This window comes from Lissotriton vulgaris, unplaced genomic scaffold, assembly GCF_964263255.1.
Source record: "Lissotriton vulgaris unplaced genomic scaffold, aLisVul1.2 SCAFFOLD_2214, whole genome shotgun sequence".
NCBI lineage: Eukaryota > Metazoa > Chordata > Amphibia > Caudata > Salamandridae > Lissotriton > Lissotriton vulgaris.
In genome coordinates, this window is record NW_028252012.1 from 62,213 (window position 1) to 84,659 (window position 22,447).

General features: G+C 42.2%; 1 protein-coding gene across 1 annotated transcript in view; it reads left to right on the top strand.

The window, feature by feature from the left end:
• Positions 1 to 22,447, top strand: part of LOC147662693 (biogenesis of lysosome-related organelles complex 1 subunit 5-like) — a 202,488-nt gene that overhangs the window by 45,708 nt on the left and 134,333 nt on the right. The window contains exon 3 of the mRNA XM_086950973.1: positions 6,467 to 6,596. Within this exon, the coding sequence (XP_086807099.1) occupies positions 6,467 to 6,596 (130 nt within the window). The remainder of the gene's footprint in view (positions 1 to 6,466; positions 6,597 to 22,447) is intronic.

Sequence of the window (22,447 nt, forward strand, 5' to 3'; positions counted from 1 at the left end):
AGAAATAAATAAGACCAAAAATGGATGTTGGGTTTACAATGTTAAATAAAATCAAGGAACGTCCAAGTTATGTACACTCTTCACCGAAAATGCATGCAGATGAGCAACATTTTACAGAGTAGTGCAAAGTATTTGCATTTCCGCCAGAGGTTAACACTTTTGCTAATGTACATATATTCATTGCTTGAAGAAGTTCTGAAGAAATTTTACATGTTGAGATTAAAAAGAAATATCTTCCTGTAAAAGTGCACTTTCATAATTGACCAAAACTAATAGGAAAGGTGGGAGCGAAAGGAAGGAAATTGGGGAGAGTTCGAGGAAGAAGAGAGATGGATAAAGCAATGGAGGGATCTTGAATTCTAGCTGTAGTTGTATTTGCATATTGAAACCTGCATATTTCAAAGTCGTGGTGTGTAATTTCGCTGTTTAAAAGTTCTGCTCCATTGGCTCGATTTCTGAATAGCTGTGGCTGCTGGTTTCGCTGGGTTTTCGTTCAGGGTTTTGCCACACACCCTCTTAAACGACATAACAGCAGATGCTTTTACCATATAATACCTTAACCGAAGTCTAATTTTCCATGAAGGCAATATGTGGGCTAAGTCTGGTGAGTACGTTTATAGAAGAGTCATAGCCCCTCTCAGTCAAACTAGGACATTTTGTCAGTGATACACACGGCCTAAAATAATTTGCCCAATTTTGGAAATGTGGTATTTTGGATGGATATGCACTATGGAGTATCAGACACTCCAAATTGAACCAAAACATCTTTTTTCCCCCTTCATTTAGTCAAGGGGTTGGGCATCAGTGCCACACAAGTGAGTTGCTGTGCAACACAGTCCATTCAGAAGGGCGACTGGATAAGTCCCAAGATTGATTTCCACTAATTACTATTTTTATTCTTATTCTTAATGTTGTTATTACTTTGAAACATACGTTCTTTGTATGATTGTACTTCACAACATATTCACTGTCACTTCCTGTGATGACTCTCGTGACAGAAGGTAAGTGCCATTTCTTTCAGTGATATTCATGTCGACCCTTTAGCGGATGGAACAATTGTAGCCTTGTCCCCATGTTAAAAGGTAGGGCCCCTCCTTGTTGTAGTGGACCGTCCACAGGCATTGAACAATATGTGGCTGAAATACGCTAAACCACTTTCAAATTTCATAGAGAAAGCATTTCCCCATTGGAGCAACCTATTCCCCCAACATGCCGGTGAAAAATGGGGTGTGTACCAATGGCTTTCCCACCCTAGTTAGGGATTTGCTCTTACTATTTTCTAATTAATTTTACAGACTGCAGATTGATCTGCAAAACGTTGATTGTTGCTCACAAACCTATGAATTTGTTAGTGTTCATCGATTTTTTTAGGCAACAGTCTTTCAAATTTTCAGGTCCCTTACAACTGGTGGCTTGGCGACAACACACAATTCAGTCCTGGGGATGGTGGCGGGGTGGGAGGTGTGGGGGGGGGGGCTATATTAATATCTGCTAACCTGAGTAGTGCGTCTTGACCTCAAAATTCAGAGGCCTCCCCCAAAGGGCGGAGATTTTGGGATTGTGGTCTCTTACTCTTCTTACATTTACGTCACATTGGCAACAAAAGTTGTGTGGCACACGTGCTTACCATGAAGTGCATGAAACTCACACTTTCTTCGTACATTTATTATCATTTGATTACTGCACAAAAGCAATTATCCAATTAAGCTGCACAAGGAGCTAAAATGCAAAGCTGGACTAGTATAATTTAACAAGGATCATTACAAAATGTGTCCCAATCCTGCTACTTGCCCAAATATTGTATCAGTGACCGTTGTCATGACATCTTGATGCCCTCAAATGCGCTAAGTTTTACTCCACTTTCTTCATAAACTTTTCCAGTGTGGCAGTAGACTAGATCCCTAGTTTACAAACTCACTAGTATGGTTTTACTTACAAAATCCTGTACAAACCCACACCATGCCTCTCTACTCCTTTACAGATTCCATTGCCACTATCAGAAATCACTGAAACACTACTTCATCCACTTGTGTCTGGGTAACCGCCATGTGTTATCAAGTAATCCAAACTCTTTTCTGTCCACTGTGAATCGTTCTCCCCCTCCCCACCCCCCCCCCCCAAAAAAAAACCCAACCTCAAGCAGTTCAATACTCGTAGAACTATATGTAAAACAAGAACATAATGTAGCGCTGTAATGCTAAATGTTCCCACTAGATGGCAATAGCTTATTGCTTTTCCCTTGGTTTGTGGCGATGCATCCTTAAAATGTGTTGTTCCATGCATTCCCTCTGCTCACATTACAAAATCCTATATTGACATAAAAATGCTAATTATACTTCCCAGAACCTCTGTTTGCAGAACTTCTTTTTAAAGCCCGCGTATGATCCTTCCTATGGGATACATACCGTTCCCTTTACTTTCCAAATCATTATGAATGGACTACTAGTTGGGGCTAGACTTTATTCTTTTTTTTCCGGCGTCCATTATAGCCAGAATGGAAGAGGACAAGTGTACTACTAATAATTTTAACCAAAGACTGAAAATATTTTTTGTGTGGAGACAGGATTATGGTGTTTCGCTAGGGATGCCTTATTTTGAGCTAATTTACATTTTGCGTCCTTCCTTGAAGTCCTAAGGACTATAATTAGCGGTTAGTTAAAGTTTTGAGGTGAAATGCTGGTCCTACTCAACTTTTGCTTTACAGTTCATTGTCCTTGCTCGATGAACAGGTTAATATGGTAGTGGCCATTTTCTATGGTAAAAATGTTTGGAGAAAAGTTCGTAGCTCAAGTGCGGGTTAATTGAGAGCTACTAATGCTGGGTCAATCAGTCCCACCAAGAGCCCTCTTCGTTCACAGGCACATGTTCTCCGGTGCCAGTGCCCAAGGTGTTACCACCAAGGACCACTGAAGACCACTCACCTCAGTCATCTCCCAAATTGCTGTCCTACCTACCTTGGGAAACAGACAGCCCCATAGTTGGAGTGGTGTGGATGTTGAGCAGAAGCGTGATTTAGGGCAGTGTTTCCCACACTGTGGTTCACAACCCACTGGTGAGCCTTGAGCCGATTTTTGGTGGGTTGCAAAAGTCTAAGCAATAAATTAAGATATCTTTGAATTTTGTGTTTTATCTTGTCACATTTACTGCTCTTCAAAGACAAATGGCAGAGGTTAAATGTCAGGCTGTGTCGCCTGACAAATTAATGCTTAAGTCTTTTTTTTAGGTTGAGCCTGGGCAGCACATGCGCTTCTCTGCCAGCCATGCTGTATTGGAGTACGGAATAGAAGCCCCGCCCACTCTCCATCCATATTTTTCATTGGCTCGTGTCATTGTCCTTCGTAAATGCTGGCTTCTGATTCTTTAATAGGCTTGTTAGCCCCAACTTAGTACCGCCTGGTCTTCATTTGTTACCTCCCATGAGGACTGGCCCTTTTAGTTTGCCTGTTACACTGTGAGTCTTATTTAGTCTGTAAGCACTATTTTCTTTACTGTGTTTCTCCTACTGCAGGCACGACATGCTTTCCTGCAACATTCTGTGTGCACTTTCACATTCTAAGCAGCCGTGGACAATGGCGGCCGCTTCTATGAATAGGTCACGCATTTACAAGAGTTTGAGCTATTGGCATTGTACATGACAATGCCTTTTATTTATGTGTTAACTATCAAAACATATAAATAAAAGGCATAGTCATTTACAATGCCAATAGCTTAAATGCTCACAAATACAGTGAGGATAGCTTTTTACAAATTCCTTTCATTTTGCAGTCCAAGAAAGAAAACTAAAGTGTATTATGAGACTCTTGCCGTGTTACAGGAAACGTGAAAGAAAAGGCTGTAGGATGCCGTTTTTCGTAACTCACAACAAAATGTAAATACATGTAAATTAACTCTACACATGGCTGGCCATGGTAAGGCAGTGGGCCCAACACACCTAGGGGACAGGACCGCCAAGCTGCACATTGAAGCAGCCACGCAAAGAGGCAGTGAGAGGAAGGACTGGGTCCTGTTAGGCCCAGGTGGATACCGACGCTATTGAGGCCTGTACGGTGAGGGGCCCCTGTTGGGACCTGGTTGTCACTACAAAAGGTGCTATTGTGGGACGGGATTGGGAGGCGGCCCCAATACTAAGCTCTTCCACACGGTAGATATAGGACACAGTGTGGTTCCCTGAGCTTACAGGGCAGAAATAACAGAACAAAATGAAACCTATATTGAAAATATATGCCGCTTCCTGTTTGGCGATGCCCTAAAAGTGGTCTTCATAGTGTGCGCCATGTGCTGGGTCCACACCATCCACCCGGAGCCCCCGCAAGACCCATTCTTAGCCTGCCTGTAAAACTACAAGGACAGAAATGGAATTCTGAGGCTTGCCAGAGAATGCCAATCAGTCCAGTATCAGGGAAATGCTGTCTCCCTATACCTTGATTTTACACTAGCAGTTCAGGATGCTCGCCGGGCGTTCCTACCCATGAAACACATCCTTCAAAAAGTTGGGATCCTCTACTCCTTGCTGTACCCGAGCAAATTACGCATCAAACATCGACAGTAAGCCTCATTACTTCACAGAACCCAAGCCGGCTATGAAATTCTCTTGCAAATGTGCAACCTCTAACATGGTTGAATCAGCCACCGATATAGCAAGTACAGAGGGACACCATAGCGACATGTGGGAACTTGTGGGCAATTCCTTATACATCCGGTACTCGCTCCTGACAGTTTGCTACTCCAGACTGAAGTTACAGGTGACAGCCAGAGCCTGCATCAGAGACCTCTCTCACCAGACTTAGCAAGATGGCTTTCACACCGTACCTGTTCTACTTTCTTTCTTCTAAGCCACCAAGTCTAGTACCAACTGGGTTGTACGCCTGGACCTTTGGTGACTCCAAGAGATGTGTCCCAATGTGTTGAACAATTGTTGGGATGTTGAAATGGGTGGGAGTGGGCTGGGCTTATTCAAACAGTTGGCTGGGTTGAAGTGTATGTTGGGTGTGTTTTGCATTGTCTTTTCCCTGTTTGCTTTACACACTGTGCAGTCCATAATGTTGAAGCACTTATATTTAAGACTATACATACAAGCAGGTCACAATTTCCCCATATGCAGTCAATTACCTCCATGCCACCTCTGCACCTGATGGTGGCTACTACATTCCTAACCAGGAACATCCATGGGCTCAATGACCGATGCAAGGTGCAACTGGTCCATACCTACCACAACAGACACCACATAGACATCTGCTTCTCAAAGAGCTGCACCTGACTGAGGCAACTCACCCTCCCCTTCAGGCTGGGTGGGCTGCTTAGATACTTACCTCCTTATACTCCAACTATGCCCTGGGCACTGCCATCCTCTTCCACAAAAGGGCTGCAGTGGCACACACATCGGGCACTCTGCGACATGGAGCGTAGATTTGTCATAACCCCATGGCACAATGTGCTACTTTCCCTTAACTCTGGCCTCAATATAGGATACTAATGAGGACTGACTCAACGTCTTCGCCAATTTGGCATGTGATCACTAATACAGGATCTGGGACGATACTCTGTGGTGGGCAGTTTAACGTGATACTGGACCACTTTGCTGGAGGTCCAACAACACTTGACACCCTCATCCAGATGCCGTTCATCTACACAGACTCGTGCAGGATAACAACCGTCACAACATGTGATGACTGAATCATGCCAACAGCGCAGAAGGCACGTTCATCTCCTCCACGCATAACACCTTGTCCAGAATAGACTACTGGCTAGTTACACGAGATGTACTCACTTGGATTACCACCATAACCCACCTCCCAGGGACCTATCACACCATGCTCTCGTTCTGCTGGAAGTCTTGCCCCTCCTTAGAGGCACACACACACTAGCACCACACGCGCTTCTAGACCCTGTAGTCCTAACCCTGTAGTCCTTAGGAGCAGTCACTTGACTCCCCATCCACATTATGGGAAGCTTGCAAAGTTGCTATCCAAGCAGTCAGGGATACTAAAGACACTGAACACACAACTGGCCCAGCTGGAAGCTGACATTTGCGATCATTAGTACTTTGAAAATGGGAACACCAAGATGCCCGCTGATCTTAGAGAGAAACTGTCGGACGCCCTGGGCCAGCGCATACATTACCGAACTCTGGGACAACCAGCAGTCCATTTCCACGAGACCTGATGAGATTGAATGTCCCATGACTGACTTCTATACACACCGCAAGTCCCAGATATGGACGCTCTACATGCATTCCTTTACACGGTTCTGGTTGGACCTACTTTCAAAGTTCGCTTCCGGCTGCTGGTGCCTGGGAACTCATTTTAGGAGAAAATTGTATTTTTACTGTGGGAACTCTGTCTCTCGCACACCCCGCACCGTACCTGACCCCTTCCGTCCTTAAGACCCCCCTTGTGCAATTTTTTTTATAAGAGAACATGCGGTGGGGGAAACATTGTAGTTATGATTTTCCCCTGTCTTTCAACAGGAGAAGCGAGGTTTTCGTGAAATGAGAGTTCTCGAGAATGTAAAGAGTTCGACCTCTGAGGCAAATGGACAGACTGTGCCAGGATGTAGGAAGGCGATGCAGGACAACCTTAACAGAGCTCTACAAACATGTAAGTCAAGCTTTACTTTTAATTGGTGTTAAAATGTACTCCGTCATGCCGCCTTTAGTTGAAATCTAACCCAGGATCCCTTTGGCCTTTGGTTTCATGTTGTCGCCTCTCAGTTAAAGAATACAGTGTCCACAGAACATGCACCAATCATATTGCCTGTTACAGCTATCATTCCAAGTTGTCTTACTAACGATCTAGCCCATTTTCTAAGTTTATTATTGCATGTTCTGCTGTCTTCATAGTTTTTGAGCTGCTCAATAAATATGGAAGGTTGTGTGCGTGATCTTGCTGGCCCTGCTCCACATTTGTGTCCTCCTGATTGACATATTGCACTTTCTTACTGGTGGTAAATTGTGCAAATCAAACACTCAGGGGCCAATTCATAACTTTTTTGCTCATCTAAGTTTAACTCACATGAGCAACAAAGCCTTTATACATTTAAAAACTAAGTCCCGAGTCGCAGACTTAGGATGGTGCCTTTTTACGTTCACTTGGTGCATCTGTTTTGCACATACCACTGGTATGATTGAATTTGCACAAGTTTGGGTTTCTGAAGAAATTGTAAGTGTTTCTGGATGGGTCGCACGCCTGTATATATGTGAGCATTCGCGTTCACCTTTCAGGAGTTTCCCACCTAAATTTGCTCCTATCATTGACGGGAGTAAGTGTGTTTCCAGGTAGAGAGACTTCCCATATTTAAATGAGTTGAAGTACAGGGGTTTTTTCCCGCATAGAAAAATATTTTTCCGTGAAGGTGAAAAAAAGGCAGACTTGCATCACATATATGCATGCAACATTTTTTACTTGAAATGTTTCCTAAATGAATTTTGAATACATCTCCTTGCTCCTTTTACCACATTGAGATTGGCTTTAATTGTAAATTTGGTGGAGCGTTATTCCCAGTCACAATACTTCTAAATGACGCAGTATTCCTGCCCTCGGATTCGCCTGGTGTCAGTCTACCAGGCCAGATTTTACCGACAAGAAAATCCAGACCAGTAAAATGACATGAGGCTCGGGGTAACTGGGCCCCGTTTAAGGCACAAGAGAGCACAAAAGGCGCCTCCTGCTCGACTCCTGCCTCCCCTGATGAAGTGATAGCAGAAAACCTTTTCTATGGAACTCTGCTGCGTCACTGCCGCCCAGCATCAGCCGTCTGATAAAATGGGTGCATCCGTCCTTGAGTTCTACATAGACACCGTGCTTCTCCTGTCTCCATGGAGAGAGTAGTGTCGCCCATGTGGGTACTCAACTGGGCTCCTCCTGGGCAGGGGCGGCCTTAGGCATGTGGAAGCTGTGCACCTGCACAGGGCCACCAAACCCCAAGGGCCACCATGCAATATATATCCTTAATATAATAATCCTCTGAGGATGGATACATATTTGCGTAGCGGCCCCTGGCAGGGATTTGGCGGTCTCCGGCTCTGTTCCACTCCAAAGACCCTGGCCCCCCTCTTTACTGGCCTCCGCGCTCTGCCCCGCCTGGATCCCCTCTTCCGGGGCCCCCTACCTACGCTCCCTGCCCAGGGCCGCCATGAGCCTAGAGCCGCCCCTGTCCTGGGAGAGAACATGTGAGTCCATCTCTGCGCCCACAGGCCGATGCAGCGAGAGAGCTGCAGAAAGGCCGCACTCCCCTCACATTGATAAACCGTCAAAGGACTGCAAGGGGGTAGAGTAGAGTTGTCTAACGCATCGATTGGAAGCCACTAGTCCACAGGCGGTCTTGAAGTAGCTCGCTGCCTAAACTTTGGAAGTATATCTGTCAGTGCTGCACTTAAAGGCCTGACTCGCAGTGCAGGCGCAGCATAGAGCACACCCTCTTGTGAAATACAAGTGTGGTGCTGCTGCCTGCTGAGAAGCCTGCCTACAAAAAGCACAATATTAACTCTCTAAAAAACACCCTTGAAAAATATTGCTTTAATTAACTAATTAATTTTCTGAGGATGACTCTCAGTCAGAAGTTTATTTCAATTATGTCAATGGAACGTAAATATTTGAAGGGTCTTCATACAAATGTGCATTGTTTAGTGTAGCACAGTATGTAAATATTTTTCTATTTTCTTCCCTTTTGTTTTTTCTCTTCTTTCTCTTCTTTCTGTGTATTTCTTTGTTTCCTCTCCTTTTCTGTCTTTTTGTTTTTTGTTCCATTTCTTTCCTTGTTTGTTTCATTCTCACTTTGTACTGTTCTCACTGTCTCACTTTCTTTGTCTTTCTTCTCTCATTGCAATCCTTTATTCTGGTTATTATCTCCCGCTTACTGTCTTTCTTTCCTTGTCCCAGCCTCAACTTTTCTTTCAGTTTCTTTTTCTTTCCTGTCTTTTCTTTTTTGGCCCTTCTTTATTTGTGTCCTCTTCTTTGTGCTTCCTTTTCTTCTCTCCTTTATTTTCTTACTTTATCTCCTCTCCTCTCATTTCTTCGTTTGGTCCCTTACTATTTTTCTGTTACACTTTTTCTTCCTTTGCTCCTTTTCTTCTTTCCTTTATCACTTCTTTCCATATCTCCTTTCTGTTCCTTCTTTTTACTTTCTTCATACCTTTAAATCCATTGTTCATTACTTTCTCTCCTTCCTTAATTCATTTTTCTCCTACCTCTTTTCCTTCTGTCCATTCTTCCTCTCCTGTTGCGCTTCCTACCTCTTTTCCTTCCTTCATTACTTTGTCCTACCCTTTATGGACACTTGTTAAATCCATATATAAAGTAGTCGCACGGAATGATTTTAGTTTATCAGGGGTAGACTTCTAACAAGCTCCAGCTAGGCATTAACTTGTCCCCACTAATACTTCAAATCTATTACGGTTACCCACATTTACACAGAAATCATGACACAGAAATAAAGTGCTTAAGTGGCTGCTGAGCAACATAGCATAGAGGGAAATTTGGGAGGACCCAGAGGTCTCTTTTTGTGTAGACTCTGTGCTGAGACTGATTATATTTGATCATTTTTTGTAGTTTATTTCTCTGCGTTGGTTGGGCAAAGTTATTTTGGTTTTTCTTGGCTTCTTATGTCTATAAAGGGGGTTGAAAGTATAATGCCTGTCTCTAATCCTGACAGAGAACCATGCTGGTTACTGCTTTATGTAGCATTCCATTTCATTATTTATTTTATCTGTGACCGTAGCGAACTGGACCCTCCATATTTAAATCGCATTTGAGATTTCTTGTGTTGCCATTCACAGGGAACATGGTCTAATGTTTTTCACTGGACTGCCCACTGGAGGAGGGTCAAATCTTATGCTTATAGCCTGTTTCTTTTGCCTAAGACAGAATGGAATACTCCGTAGAAGATTTGCCAATATGTACGTCTGGCTCACACAGATCACTTGTTTGTTGCTGTTTATTAAGACTCCCAAAGTTATAACCAGATGTAGGCCAGAACTTGTTGTCCTAACTGCCACGTGCCCTGCTTAGGCAGAGGATAGCTCTTTCCCAGCAGTTTGCACAAAGAGGCTAGGTTCAGTTCTCTGTGGCCTGGGGGTTCCCCAGGCAGTTAAACTGCTATCCAAGGCCCTTGTGGGAGGAGCTTTGGAGGCCTAGTGCCACTACTACGTCTGACAGCTCTACAAGGGTGTTTAGAGCTTGATTTGTCATATCAGAGCTTCATGTAGATGCTACCCTCTGTAACCATTTTTGTTAGTTACTTTCCTGCAGGCCTTTCGGTGTAGGGGATTGTCCAAGTAGGGTCTCTGTGACCAGTTTTACCACTGTAGTCGGCAGAAACACCCTTGTGAGGTTTGGGGCATGATTGAGATATAATAAAGTTACGGCGGATGTGATTTTCGAAGAAACATTGTGCGTTACTCAAAATACCCTTTGTGGGAGAGAAAATGATGCAAACCTCCTTCATCCTACTCTCCCCACTCATAAAAATTTCTCTAGATGCTGCAGCGGCAGGGTGAAGTTAACCAGGGAAAGGCTGGCACCTAATTCAGTAGATGTTTTCTTAATAGTAGAGCAACACCAGCAAAATTACTTAACAAATATCTAGACAAGGCAGTTTCACCAAAAATATTTGAATATAGGGATATATACCCTACAGCGTGTTTGCTCGGTACTATCCTCACCAATAAGTTAATAACAGAGAATTTGCTCAATGGGAAATTCATTACATTTTGAAAGTTTCACACAGTATATTTATTTAGTCTAAATTTGCTGCCCTACTGTAGTCCGTTATAGGTAATTGGGTTAGACCCATTTAGTCAGTGGGACCTGGGTAAGTAATCGATATGTACATAGGGGTCCCTGACCGGACACAGAATTATTTACAAAATTTTTCCCCAAAATTTGATAGAAATTTGATCCAAACAATGAACATGCACAGTGTTTTTATTTTCACTGCACACTTATTACCATTCAATTTAGCATATTCCACATTTGACTCAAATGTGGAATATGCTGAATTGAATGGTAATAAGTGTGCAGTGAAAATAAAAACACTGTGCATGTTCATTGTTTGGATCAAATTTCTATCAAATTTTGGAGAAAAAAAATTGTAAATAATTCTGTGTCCGGTCTGGGACCCCTATCTACTGTAGTCCGGCCTTTTTCATGCAAAGTTCTTTATTAAGAAATTGCCCCAAATGCAGTGGTGAAATTCCATCATGAAGATATGTTGCATAGGGGACTTGTTGCTTATATCCTCCTTGGGGTATCCCTCATAATATAATCATAAGAATAGACTGGAAAAATGTTGCTGGGGCAACAGAGTTTAAGAAAAGCTACAAATGCTTGTTATGACCTGTGATAATTTTGAAACCTAATAAGAAACCATTCCTATGAAAGCCTTGAAAATGAGAAATATGTAATATACATTTATAAACCAGCCCAGCCCGCTGGGCTCGCTTACACTGATGTCACACCCCTGGTCGTAACGAGACCAGGTAACCTTCAAAGGTGGTGGTGGGTGGGGGTGGGCAAGAGGGGGGGGGTCGGGCAGATCAGGTAGTTCATCGACAAATTCTTCAACAAACTGAAAGAAAAGTATTATCATACAGAGACAAAAACCAGGATTTTTAGATGGGTCCATTAAAAATATTATCATTAAATATTTGTGGTTTAAATGACATCAAGAAGAGGCAAATGGTAGCAGTTGGCCTACAGACTATTGGCGCTAATATCGTATGCTTACAGGAAACCCATATTGAAGGAGTCACAATTACAAATATTAAACTCACTTGGATACAATCTGATTGGTGCAACTACACACGGTAGCACTTTTGGCTAGAGGCAGAGGGTTTAAGTTTAATAAAACTAAATCCGATAAATTGGGAAGATGGGTGATCACAGAATTTCATACAGGGCAATCCTCATCAATGACCATCTGCACAATTTATGGATGTAATAATGATGACCCCCTGGTAATTAATAATGTCTCTAATGAACTTACTAATTGGCCACTACCACTTAAAATTTGTGGCGACTTCAATATAAATCTTTCACATGATTGGTCCACAAAAGACAATTGGCATTACCATGGTCGAAAATCAAAAGTCTTTAAAGCAATCAAGGAACTATGTATTACCCATGGGCTAATTGATGCGTGGCAGACCTTAAATAGTAATTCCGATGATCCAGGGTATACATATTATTCAAATCCACATCATACACATGCTAGACTCGATTACTTTTTGATATCTAGCTCAATCATTATTATTATTATTATTATTTAATTTTTATAGAGCGCATAGTCACCCGTAAGTATCCCAGCGCTAAAATCAGTACAACTGGAAGTTGACAGGGGGAGGGGAAAGACAGTTTAAGGGAAGAGGTGGGTTTTCAGTTGCTTCCTGAACCGAAGGTAGTTGGATTCGGTTCTCAAGTGGTGCGATAAGGCGTTCCAGAGACGTGCGGTGTGAACCGAGAAACGTCTTCCTCCTGTTCGGACCTTCTCAATTCTGGGGGTAACAATGAGGTGTTCCTGGTCCGAGCGGAGGGATCTCGGGGCTTTGTATGGTTTGATGAATTTTTTTAGGCTTGGGGGGCCATTGTTTTGGAGCAATCTGTGAGCAAGGCAGAGAGCCTTGAACATCACCCGTTCTCTCACCGAAAGCCAATGGAGACACTTTAGCGCTGGTTTGTCTGAGGCTCTGGCGGGGGTGTTAGTAAGGATCCGGGCAGCAGCATTTTGGACCCTTTGTAGTTTGTTCAGGGTTGCCTCTGGGGCCCCTAAGTAGATGGAATTGCTAAAGTCGAGCCTAGACAGAATCAGTCCTTGGATCAACAGTTTTTGGGAGTTGTGGGGGAGTAGGGGAAAGATCTTTCGAATAGACCTGAGCAGTCCAAAACACGTCCCGGCTACCTTTTTTGCCTGTGTTGTAAAAGATAGTTCCTTATCGAGCCAGACACCCAGGCTTTTTACCTCTGGTTTCGGATCTGGAATCGGGCCTAAACAAGGTGGCCAGATGTTATGAAGTGAAGTGGGTCCCTTCTGACCAAGGAGGAGAATGTCAGTCTTTGAACCGTTGAGTTTCAGAGACGATCTATTCATCCATCCTTGTATCTGCGTCATACAGTTGTAAAGGTCCGCAGGTTGTTGTTTAGGAAGAGAGAGGGACACCACTAACTGAGTGTCGTCAGCATAGCTGACGATGCTCACTCCGAACGGGATAACAACCTCCTCCAATGGGGACATGTAGATGTTAAATAATGTGGGGCTCAGGGAGGAGCCCTGAGGCACACCACATTGGAGGGGAGTGTCGGAGGAGCAGGTGTTATTCTCCCAGATTTGAAAGGAGGGTTGACTCAAAAAGGACGATATCCAGGACAGGGCAGTTCCTTCAACACCAACGCTCATGAGTCGTTGGATGAGGAGCTGATGGTTGACGGTGTCGAAGGCCGCACTGAGGTCGAGGTGGATCACTGCCACTGATCCTCCTTCGTCTAAGAGTGCTCTAGCCTCCTCCACCGCAATGAGAAGGGCACTGTCGGTGCCCTGCCCGGGGCGGAAACCTGTCTGCGAGTTTTTTAGACGGTTGTTGTTCTCCAAAAATTGTGAGAGTTTTCTGTTCACAATTTTTTCCGCGATCTTGCTGGTTCCCGGGAGAAGGGAGATTGGTCTATAGTTCGCCAGGTCGGCACGGTCAAGGGAGGGTTTTTTTTAGAAGTGCCTTGACGACTGCCGCCTTCCAACTGGGGGGGACGACTCCTTGTTGGAGGGAGGCGTTGATGAGGTGAGTGAGAGAAGGAGCGATCGAGGGTGCTACCTTTTTGAGAATGCATAAAGGGGCCGGGTCCCTGGGGGATCCGCTTTTAATGACTTGCAGCGCATCTTCGACCTCTTCAACTGTCACCTGTCCCCAGGAAGTGAGGCATGGGAAAGTCGGAGGGTTGCTGGCTTCTCTCTCCTCGCTCGAGCTTGTGGATGGAATGGAGTCAAGAATTTAGGGGATTTTTTCCTTGAAGAAATTGGCCAGCTTGTGGCACTTTTCCTCATCAGCTTTGGGGTCTGGGGGGTCTCTCTGTCCCGAGTCAGGGACTTTGAAGAGTTCCTTTAAAATGGTAAAAGATTCTTTACTAGAGCTAGCGGAGTGTTCTATTCTATCTTGAAAGAATATCTCGAATATCTTGAATCAAAACTCCTTCAAAAATAGAAATGCTACCCCGAATTATGTCGGATCATAATCCCTTAATACTAACACTTGAGACAACATCCTTGATACAGACGCCACAAACTTGGACCTTTGAGAGGTCTTTGCTCCTTGAGAGTGAATATTGTAAACATATGAGAATCTGGATCTCAAACTTTTTGATGGTTAACAACGGCAGTACAACAATAGATTTAGTTTGGGGCGCTTTAAAAGCAGGTATTAGGGGTGAAACTATACAATATTCACTCCGGAGCAACAAATGTGCAAGGGAATTACTAAGACTCTCACAAGAGACTTTAAAGAGGTTGGAGGAAGAGCTTATAAGGGTAACAAGAAGCTCTTCTTCTACTATAGAAGAGATAAGTAATGCACAAACTCAGGTTGCAATAGCTAAGGCATCAATTACAAATATATACATCAATAAAGCTATTAAAAAAGCTACTGCCCATCGGGAAAAAATATACGAGGTTAGTGAGTCGGTTGGTCAGCAATTAGCAATCCGGATGAGACAGCAGACTACACAAAATGTAATACAGGAAATTCAAGACCCAATAATCGGTAGAGTAACTGACTCAGAGAAGATCCGAGAAGCATTTTGGTGTTTTTATAGTGCTCTCTATACAGAAGAAGGAGAAATGGATCAAGAGAAAATCGCTGATTATCTAGATATAGATACCTGTGACAAACTTAACACCGAAGACCAGCTAATCTTGGAAAAGGCCCCCGACATCGAGGAAATAAGAAAAACCGTAAAATATCTTTCCCGTGGGATGGCAACTGGAGTACATGCTATCCCACTTGAATTTTACATAGTATTTCTGGATCAACTTCAAGAAATCTTGTTGAACCTTTGCTTGCATTTATTTAGAGGAGGGCAACCCCCAACTCATGGTCTACAGCTAAAATTGTGATATTCCCTAAGAAAAACAAACCTCCCGACCAGATGGGCTCTTATCGACCCATCACCCTAATAAATGTAGATTCTAACATCTACTCCAAACTACTCGCTAATCGTATTTCATCAATGATTCATAAAGTTACATCCAAAGTTCCGCACAGCTTTATCCCTGGGAGAGACACTACCGATCACACACAGAGAGTAATTGACTTGTTTGACTACACCCAGGTGGCAAGAGACCTGATGGCACTTATTTTACTCAATGCCGAGAAAGCCTTTGATCGGGTCTCCTGGCCATTCTTGTGGCAGGTAATGTCCAAGGTCGGCTTTCACCATACATTTATACAGGCAATACAAAAACATTACATTAATCCTCAGGCGATGGTGATGGTTAATGGTGGTAATTCAAAAGCATTAAAAATCTCGAGAGGAACACGGCAGGGATGCCCTTGCTCCCCGCTGTTGTTCACTCTTTATATTGATCCCTTTATTAGAAGACTACAAAATAATAGCATTATAACTCCCATCCGGACAAATGAATACTCAACAAAAATTCTCGCCTATGCAGACGATATTGCCATTGTCACTGCTAACCCAAACTTGGCTATGCCAATCATTGAACAAGAAGCACTAATATTTGGCACTATTTCAGGATACGCTTTGAATCGAGGGAAAACCCAAATAATTATTAACAACAAATGTGCTATGACAGATTCATGTATAACAAATTCAGCCACTTACATAGGGGTTACAATAACTTCTGAATAAGATAATCTAGTCGACCTGAACCTTAAACCTATTTCAAACAAAATGCAAAAAGACCTTCGCCGTAAAAATAATTTACATCTTTCTTTGATTGGACGGACAAATGCCCTAAAAATTGTCTACTTTCCAAAACTTTTGTATTTATTTAGAGCGATTAATCTGGAAATCTCAGATCAATGGTTTAAAACAATGGAACGTATCTTTACGGATTTTATTTGGTCATATACTCAGCCCGCCGCGCCTATAAACTACTCACACTTCCCAAAGAAAGAGGAGGATTAAGTCTTCCAAACCTCAGGTTATATTACTGGACAACAGTCTTGCTATATAATCATGAGCTTTTTCTTCTTGATGGAACAGGGACATCTCGGGATAAAGACGCACCGACTATTCATCAAATAATATTAGATGACAGAAGTATCGGCTATCTTTGGAGATATCTCTTTGATAGCTATCATAAAAAAGTAAGACTAAAAACACTCATAGCCGTGTTTAAAGTTTGGAAATCTATGAGGAAAATGATAGGTCTGGGACGGTTATCTTTTTATACACCAATACAAAATAACCCCCTCTTACCAGATATATTTAAAGATTCCTATATTGATAGATGGATCATAGCTGGAATTACTTATATAGGTTGCTTCTTCTCCGCAGAAGGGATATATTCTTTTGAATTTTTGAAAGACAAGTACCATCTTGAATGGAGAGATTTCTTTAAATATCTCCAAATACGAGATTTTCTATTACGACGAGTGAGGAGAGAAGACACTATGCCTAAAAACATCATAGCTGAAACTCTTAGCCATTATCAGGAAAAAATACGGATTGGGGGGTTTTATCAATTATAACTTACACATTTACCTGATGATAGGCAGAAGAATATTCAGAAATGGCAAAAGAAATTTATAATATCAACTGACAAATTTGAGTATGTAAATGGGCTATCACAAACTGCACTCATGTCAACCAAATTACAAACACAATTTTATAAAATATGCTTCTTCATGTACTATACACCAGATAGAATTGCCAAATGGGGTAATGGGAGAGGAACATGCTGCTCTCGTTGTAACTTACAAGATGCGGATTGTATACATATCTTTTCATCTTGTCCCGCTTTAACTTTTCTCAAATCAAAAATTGAACATTTCCTCTCATTAATCCTTAAAACTGTAGTTAATCTATCTGATCAAACAGTTCTATTAGGCCTAGCAAACTGTACTAATTTGAATTCTGGTCATGAACTGATTTTTATTTCAATGGCTGTATTAAGAATATGTATTGCATCGGCTTGGCTAGATCCTATCGCTCCCTCATATCAACAGTGGTTTTCAAGACTGTTAGCAATTTTTAATTTAGAAATGGCAATATATAAAACTAAAGGTAGGAAACGTAGAATAAAAGGCTTAAAAATGTGGTCTTCTTTAATAGAATGGTCTGAACCTTAGACATTCATATAACAATAACATGGCTAAAACCGTTTAGTTGTAACGTATATCCATCTACCCTAATGTTTATCTGTATCAAGATGACTCATGTGTTAATTCAAATATTCAATTTTATGTATGATCTATAAGCTTTTGAAATTCTTTTTGTTCTACATTTAATATGCCCGATCAGAGGGGGGGGGGGCTGCTGTCTTATGTGTTGTATTGTCTTTTCATTGTACAAAATCCAATAAAAAGAGTTAAAAAAAAAAAGAAAAGAGGGTTTCCTCATTTGGCTGCAGCTGTTGGATTAATGAAAATTCTTAATAAAGATGTTTGTATGAAAATTATTGGACTACAGTGGATCTGTGAAGATGGACTAAATTAGTAGACTGATAACTTTAAAAGGTTTATGATAATGACATCTTGATGGACCTCCCATTGAACAGATTGAGAGTTTTAAAGCTTATGTGGTCCTGAACTTTTCAAAGAGATGAAGCCAGAACTGTCCCCGACGGCATAGATCATACCAAGTATTCCTAATATTGTGTTTGTGGTCTGTGTCGAACCCACTGCAGCTGTTGGATTAATGAAAATTCTTAATAAAGATGTTTGTATGAAAATTATTGGACTACAGTGGATCTGTGAAGATGGACTAAATTAGTAGACTGATAACTTTAAAAGGTTTATGATAATGACATCTTGATGGACCTCCCATTGAACAGATTGAGAGTTTTAAAGCTTATGTGGTCCTGAACTTTTCAAAGAGATGAAGCCAGAACTGTCACCGACGGCATAGATCATACCAAGCATTCCTAATATTGTGTTTGTGGTCTGTGTCGAACCCACATTTTTCGACCTCTCTTCCTGAGCTAATTAGGCTACTTATATAATTGCTACTAATTCTGCTTGCTGTACTTTAGTAACATTTTTGTAATTATTTGGGATTTGAGATTCAAAATTAAAGATTAAAAATGCTATTTCAACTTATTCAAAATCCCCTCCCCCTCCCCTTTGACAGCTTCAGCACCATATTAACAACAGCAATACCAAGCACGTTTTTAAATAAATCATCAAATCATAAGATGATCTACCTCTATACACCAAGTGTTGGGCACCGCTCATTTTCAAAAGGAAAAGAAAATGTAACTAAACTTAGAAATTCTCACTATGAAACTATCTTCTAGTATTGTAACATTTCGCCAGAGCAACTCAGTCATTCAGTTTTGGCCTTCACCTATTATTTTCTGTGACCTTTCATTAGATTATTACATCACTGCCTCACTAACGACGCCATTCAGTGCATAGAGAAGAGTATGTTAATTCTTCAGTGCCTCCCTGCGAACCAAATGGGAATCCAAAGTTTCCCTGGAAAGAAGAACCTTAAGATGGGACTAATCCTACTGGTGGGTGTATAAAGGGTTCACATATCTGATAACATGCTTTCAGTTACATAATGCATAAGTGATGTACTTCAATGGAAAGCATTGTTTTTGTTATTCTTGAGTAACGTTCAAGGACTGTGAAACATTTTGGTTGATTTGAAGAAAACGGAGTACAAAGGCTGCAAGGTGTGCATTTATTTACTCTCCAACAAAACACTTGGCTGTTGTGGCTAAGAAATTGGAAAATGGCACCCTTTATCATGATGTACTACGAAATGCGGAATAAAGAATTTTTGATGTTATGAAAATACAGCCTGCAGAGCTGTAGTTACTCCATTGTTTTGTCATTTTCAGTATTATAGAAACTTCCCAAACTTCTGAGTGTGTGTTCTTAGGAGAGTTTTAGCAAAAGACACACAATTGAATGACGGAATGCAGAACAAATCAAAACATTCACCCCCAGTCAAGAGATCTGGGTTAAGTCCATCATTCTTTTGCTCACCATGCCACACCCCAGTTTAGACCTGGCCATGTGCAAATCAGTCTTGACCCTGTACCTCATGGGAACAGTCCAGACTGAACTGCCAAGCCAGGTCCTTTCTGGACCATAAACAAGCATCCTAGAATCGGTTTCGGGGTTTCACCCCTCATCACCCAGGATAGCTTGAATCCAGTGGCACAGTGAGCCCGGGACCCACGTCTGGGCACACCCGGCGCACTTAGGGTGAGAAAGCAAAAGACATACAATTGATAGACGGAACGCGGAACAAATCAAAACATTCACCCCCAGTCAAAAGATCTGGGTTAAATCCATCATTATTTTGCCACAATGCCACACCAGTTTAGACCTGGTCATATGCAAATCAGTCTTGACCCTGCGCCGAATGGGAACAGTCCAACCCAAACTGCCAGGCAGGTCCTCTCTGGACTGGAGACAAGCATCCTAGGACCGGTTTCGGGCTTTCAGCCCTCATCAGCCAGTATAGCTTGACTCCAGTGGCATGGAGAGCACGGGACCCACGTCTGGGCATACCCGTCCCACTCGGAGTGACAAATGTAAAAAGAACAATTGATGGACAGAATGCAGAACAATGTCTTACATTCAACCCAGTACAGAGATCTGGGCTAAAATTAATCGTTTTTTTGCTCACCATGCCATTCCAGTTTGGACCCAGCCATATGCAAATCAGTCTTGACCCTGCGCCCAATGGGAACAGTCCAGCCCGAACTTCCAGGAGGTCCTTCCTGGACTGGAATCTAAACTGTTGGCATCTGATTCTCTAACTAAAGGCCGAAATATTGTTTTCATATTCCACTCTGCCCTGAGTTCAACCACCTTTGATTCTCCAGCTTAAACTTCTTCATTGACTTTGACGATGCCAGTTCTTTGTGAAAACAAACGATCCTTAGACATTCAAGGTTCTAGCATGTTTCTTCTTTTAGGCCCTCAAACAAATGCTGAGAAAGCCTTTCAGACACTTAGGTGTTGGCACTGCGACACCTTTCTTTTCAAGTGCTTTTACATCCACTGACACCAACTTCCAATGGACTGTGGAGAAATGGCTAGGGTTTGGTCGAACAGGTTGAATAGTTGTCCTGTAAAAGTCTGTCCTGTACCCCTGAACCCTCTGTAAGACCCACTAATCGGCGATCTAAATGTATCCATTGTGCCAAAAACCATTGATTCTCTGTCCAGCTATTACGGGGATGCAGGGATGGTCTCATTTGCACCACTTCCAGTATCTTCCTGTTCGTCTTCCAGCCTTGATTGGGAGGAAGGTATTGAAGCTGTGCTAGTACTTCCACTTACTGACTTACCTCCGGCGTCCCTAGCAGCTTGAGAGTTGGTCTGGCTGATCTGTAATACTGGTAATATCCCCCTTAATTGTGAACAGAATCTCCAAATAATAAATATATCTCCTCCTCCTGGGGAGATCTTCAGACATATGAGTAGTTGTTTCTTTACACATGTCTTCGATGTGAATTGCTCATTAATAGCCAGGCTTGATTCTGAAAGTACAGTAGGTAGTGTGCCTTTCTTCTGGCTTACGATTGGACAATACTAATCTTAGAAATTTGTGTTTTTTTCCTAATGGGTTTTAGGTTCATCTTCTCTCTGTAGAAAAGATATTAGGAAAGCATAATGCTCACCTGCTGACCGAGTTCTTTTACTGTAGTCTGTTCACAAATAGTATACATTGGATGTATCTGCGTGGAAAAGACACAACTTAGAAGTTTTTCTCATCCTGTAGACACTTTGCTTGCAAACTGAAAAGATTTTCCACCAGGTCATTAAATATTTACCAACACATAAAAAACAAGCAATGGCAGAGCCAACAGATCTGAACTTCATTCTTGTGCTTTGTATAGCATTATAATTAGGGTGAAGTATGATAATGCTGATTGCTGTAATATTTATTTTTGGATATTGTAAATATTTAGTAAATCTCGCTTATGTAGACATTGAAAGGAATTTGGAAAAAACAAGCATACTTTTTTCCTGAACTATCAAAATAACAAAGAATAAAGTTTGTATATATTACAGTTTTTTAGTAAAGCTCAAAACAGCCTACATCAATGCCCCTGTTAACAGGCATCAGTGACTGCATGCAGTACATTAGTCAATGCACCATTGCATGACTAGGCCTCGTAAAGGAAGTTGGTGGCTCCACATTGCTTGAATCAAAGGGTCTAGTAAAGAGCATCAATGGCAACACTAGAGGACATACATGAATGCCCTAGTAACGTACTCAAGTTGCCACATAATGTGCATGCATGAGTGGGCTTGTAATTGGCATTGGTTGCTCCGTGCAGTGTATGGATCAGTGTGTCTAGCACGGATATTTGGCCCAATACAAATGATGTATCAATGGGACTAGAAAGGGGTGTCTGTCCCGCCCCCCCCATAATCTCCCCCTTTGAGCTTCTCTTTGGAAGGGGACCCTTAAGTTTAATGAGCGAGAGTTGGAAGAGAACTCTGAAAAAGCCCAGACAAAACAGATTGGAATACGCATTGGGCCTTCATTCCAGGATGGCTTAGTACATGAAGGTGTGCATGCATCTATGGTCCTAGTAAAGACCCGCTAGTGTCCACAAGGAATGGATGCATGATTGAACTGCAGTGTGTGTGGGTGTGAAAACAAGCAGCCACACTAACTTTGCTGGTGATGTACTAGGCCTTAGGAACAGGCAAAGTCTTTAAGGAAATTCTTGTAGAAACAATAGGGCAGATCGTACTGAAATACTGCAATCTAATTTACAGTTGGTGATTTCAACTTACATGTAAACAATGCTAAGCATGTACCCGCTAAACACATTCTGAATCTAAAGGCCTGATTTTGGCATCAGCAACTAATTAAAGCAACCACACACATATCTGGTCATTGGCTTGGCTTAGGGTTCACATATGAGACTGATTTAAAATGTGGCTGAGAATCAGCCCCAATCAAGTAAGCCAATTGTAACCAACATGGAGATTGCTGGGGGCAAATCTGTACCCAGCATTCCTGGAGAACAGTCACCAAGAGTTGCCTAATTTCAGAAGCGTAAAAAACACAGTTGATGGACAGAATGTAGAACAATGTCATACATTCACCCCAGTACAAGGATCTGGGCCTAAATCCATCGTTTTTTTGCACTCCACACCACCCTGGGTTAGACACTGGCTATATGCAAATCAGCTCTCACCCTGTGCCTCATGGGAACAGTCCAGTCCGAACTGCCAAGCCATGTCTTTTCCAGACCAGAATCAAGCATCCAAGGACCGATTTCTGGCTATCAGCCTTCATCAGCC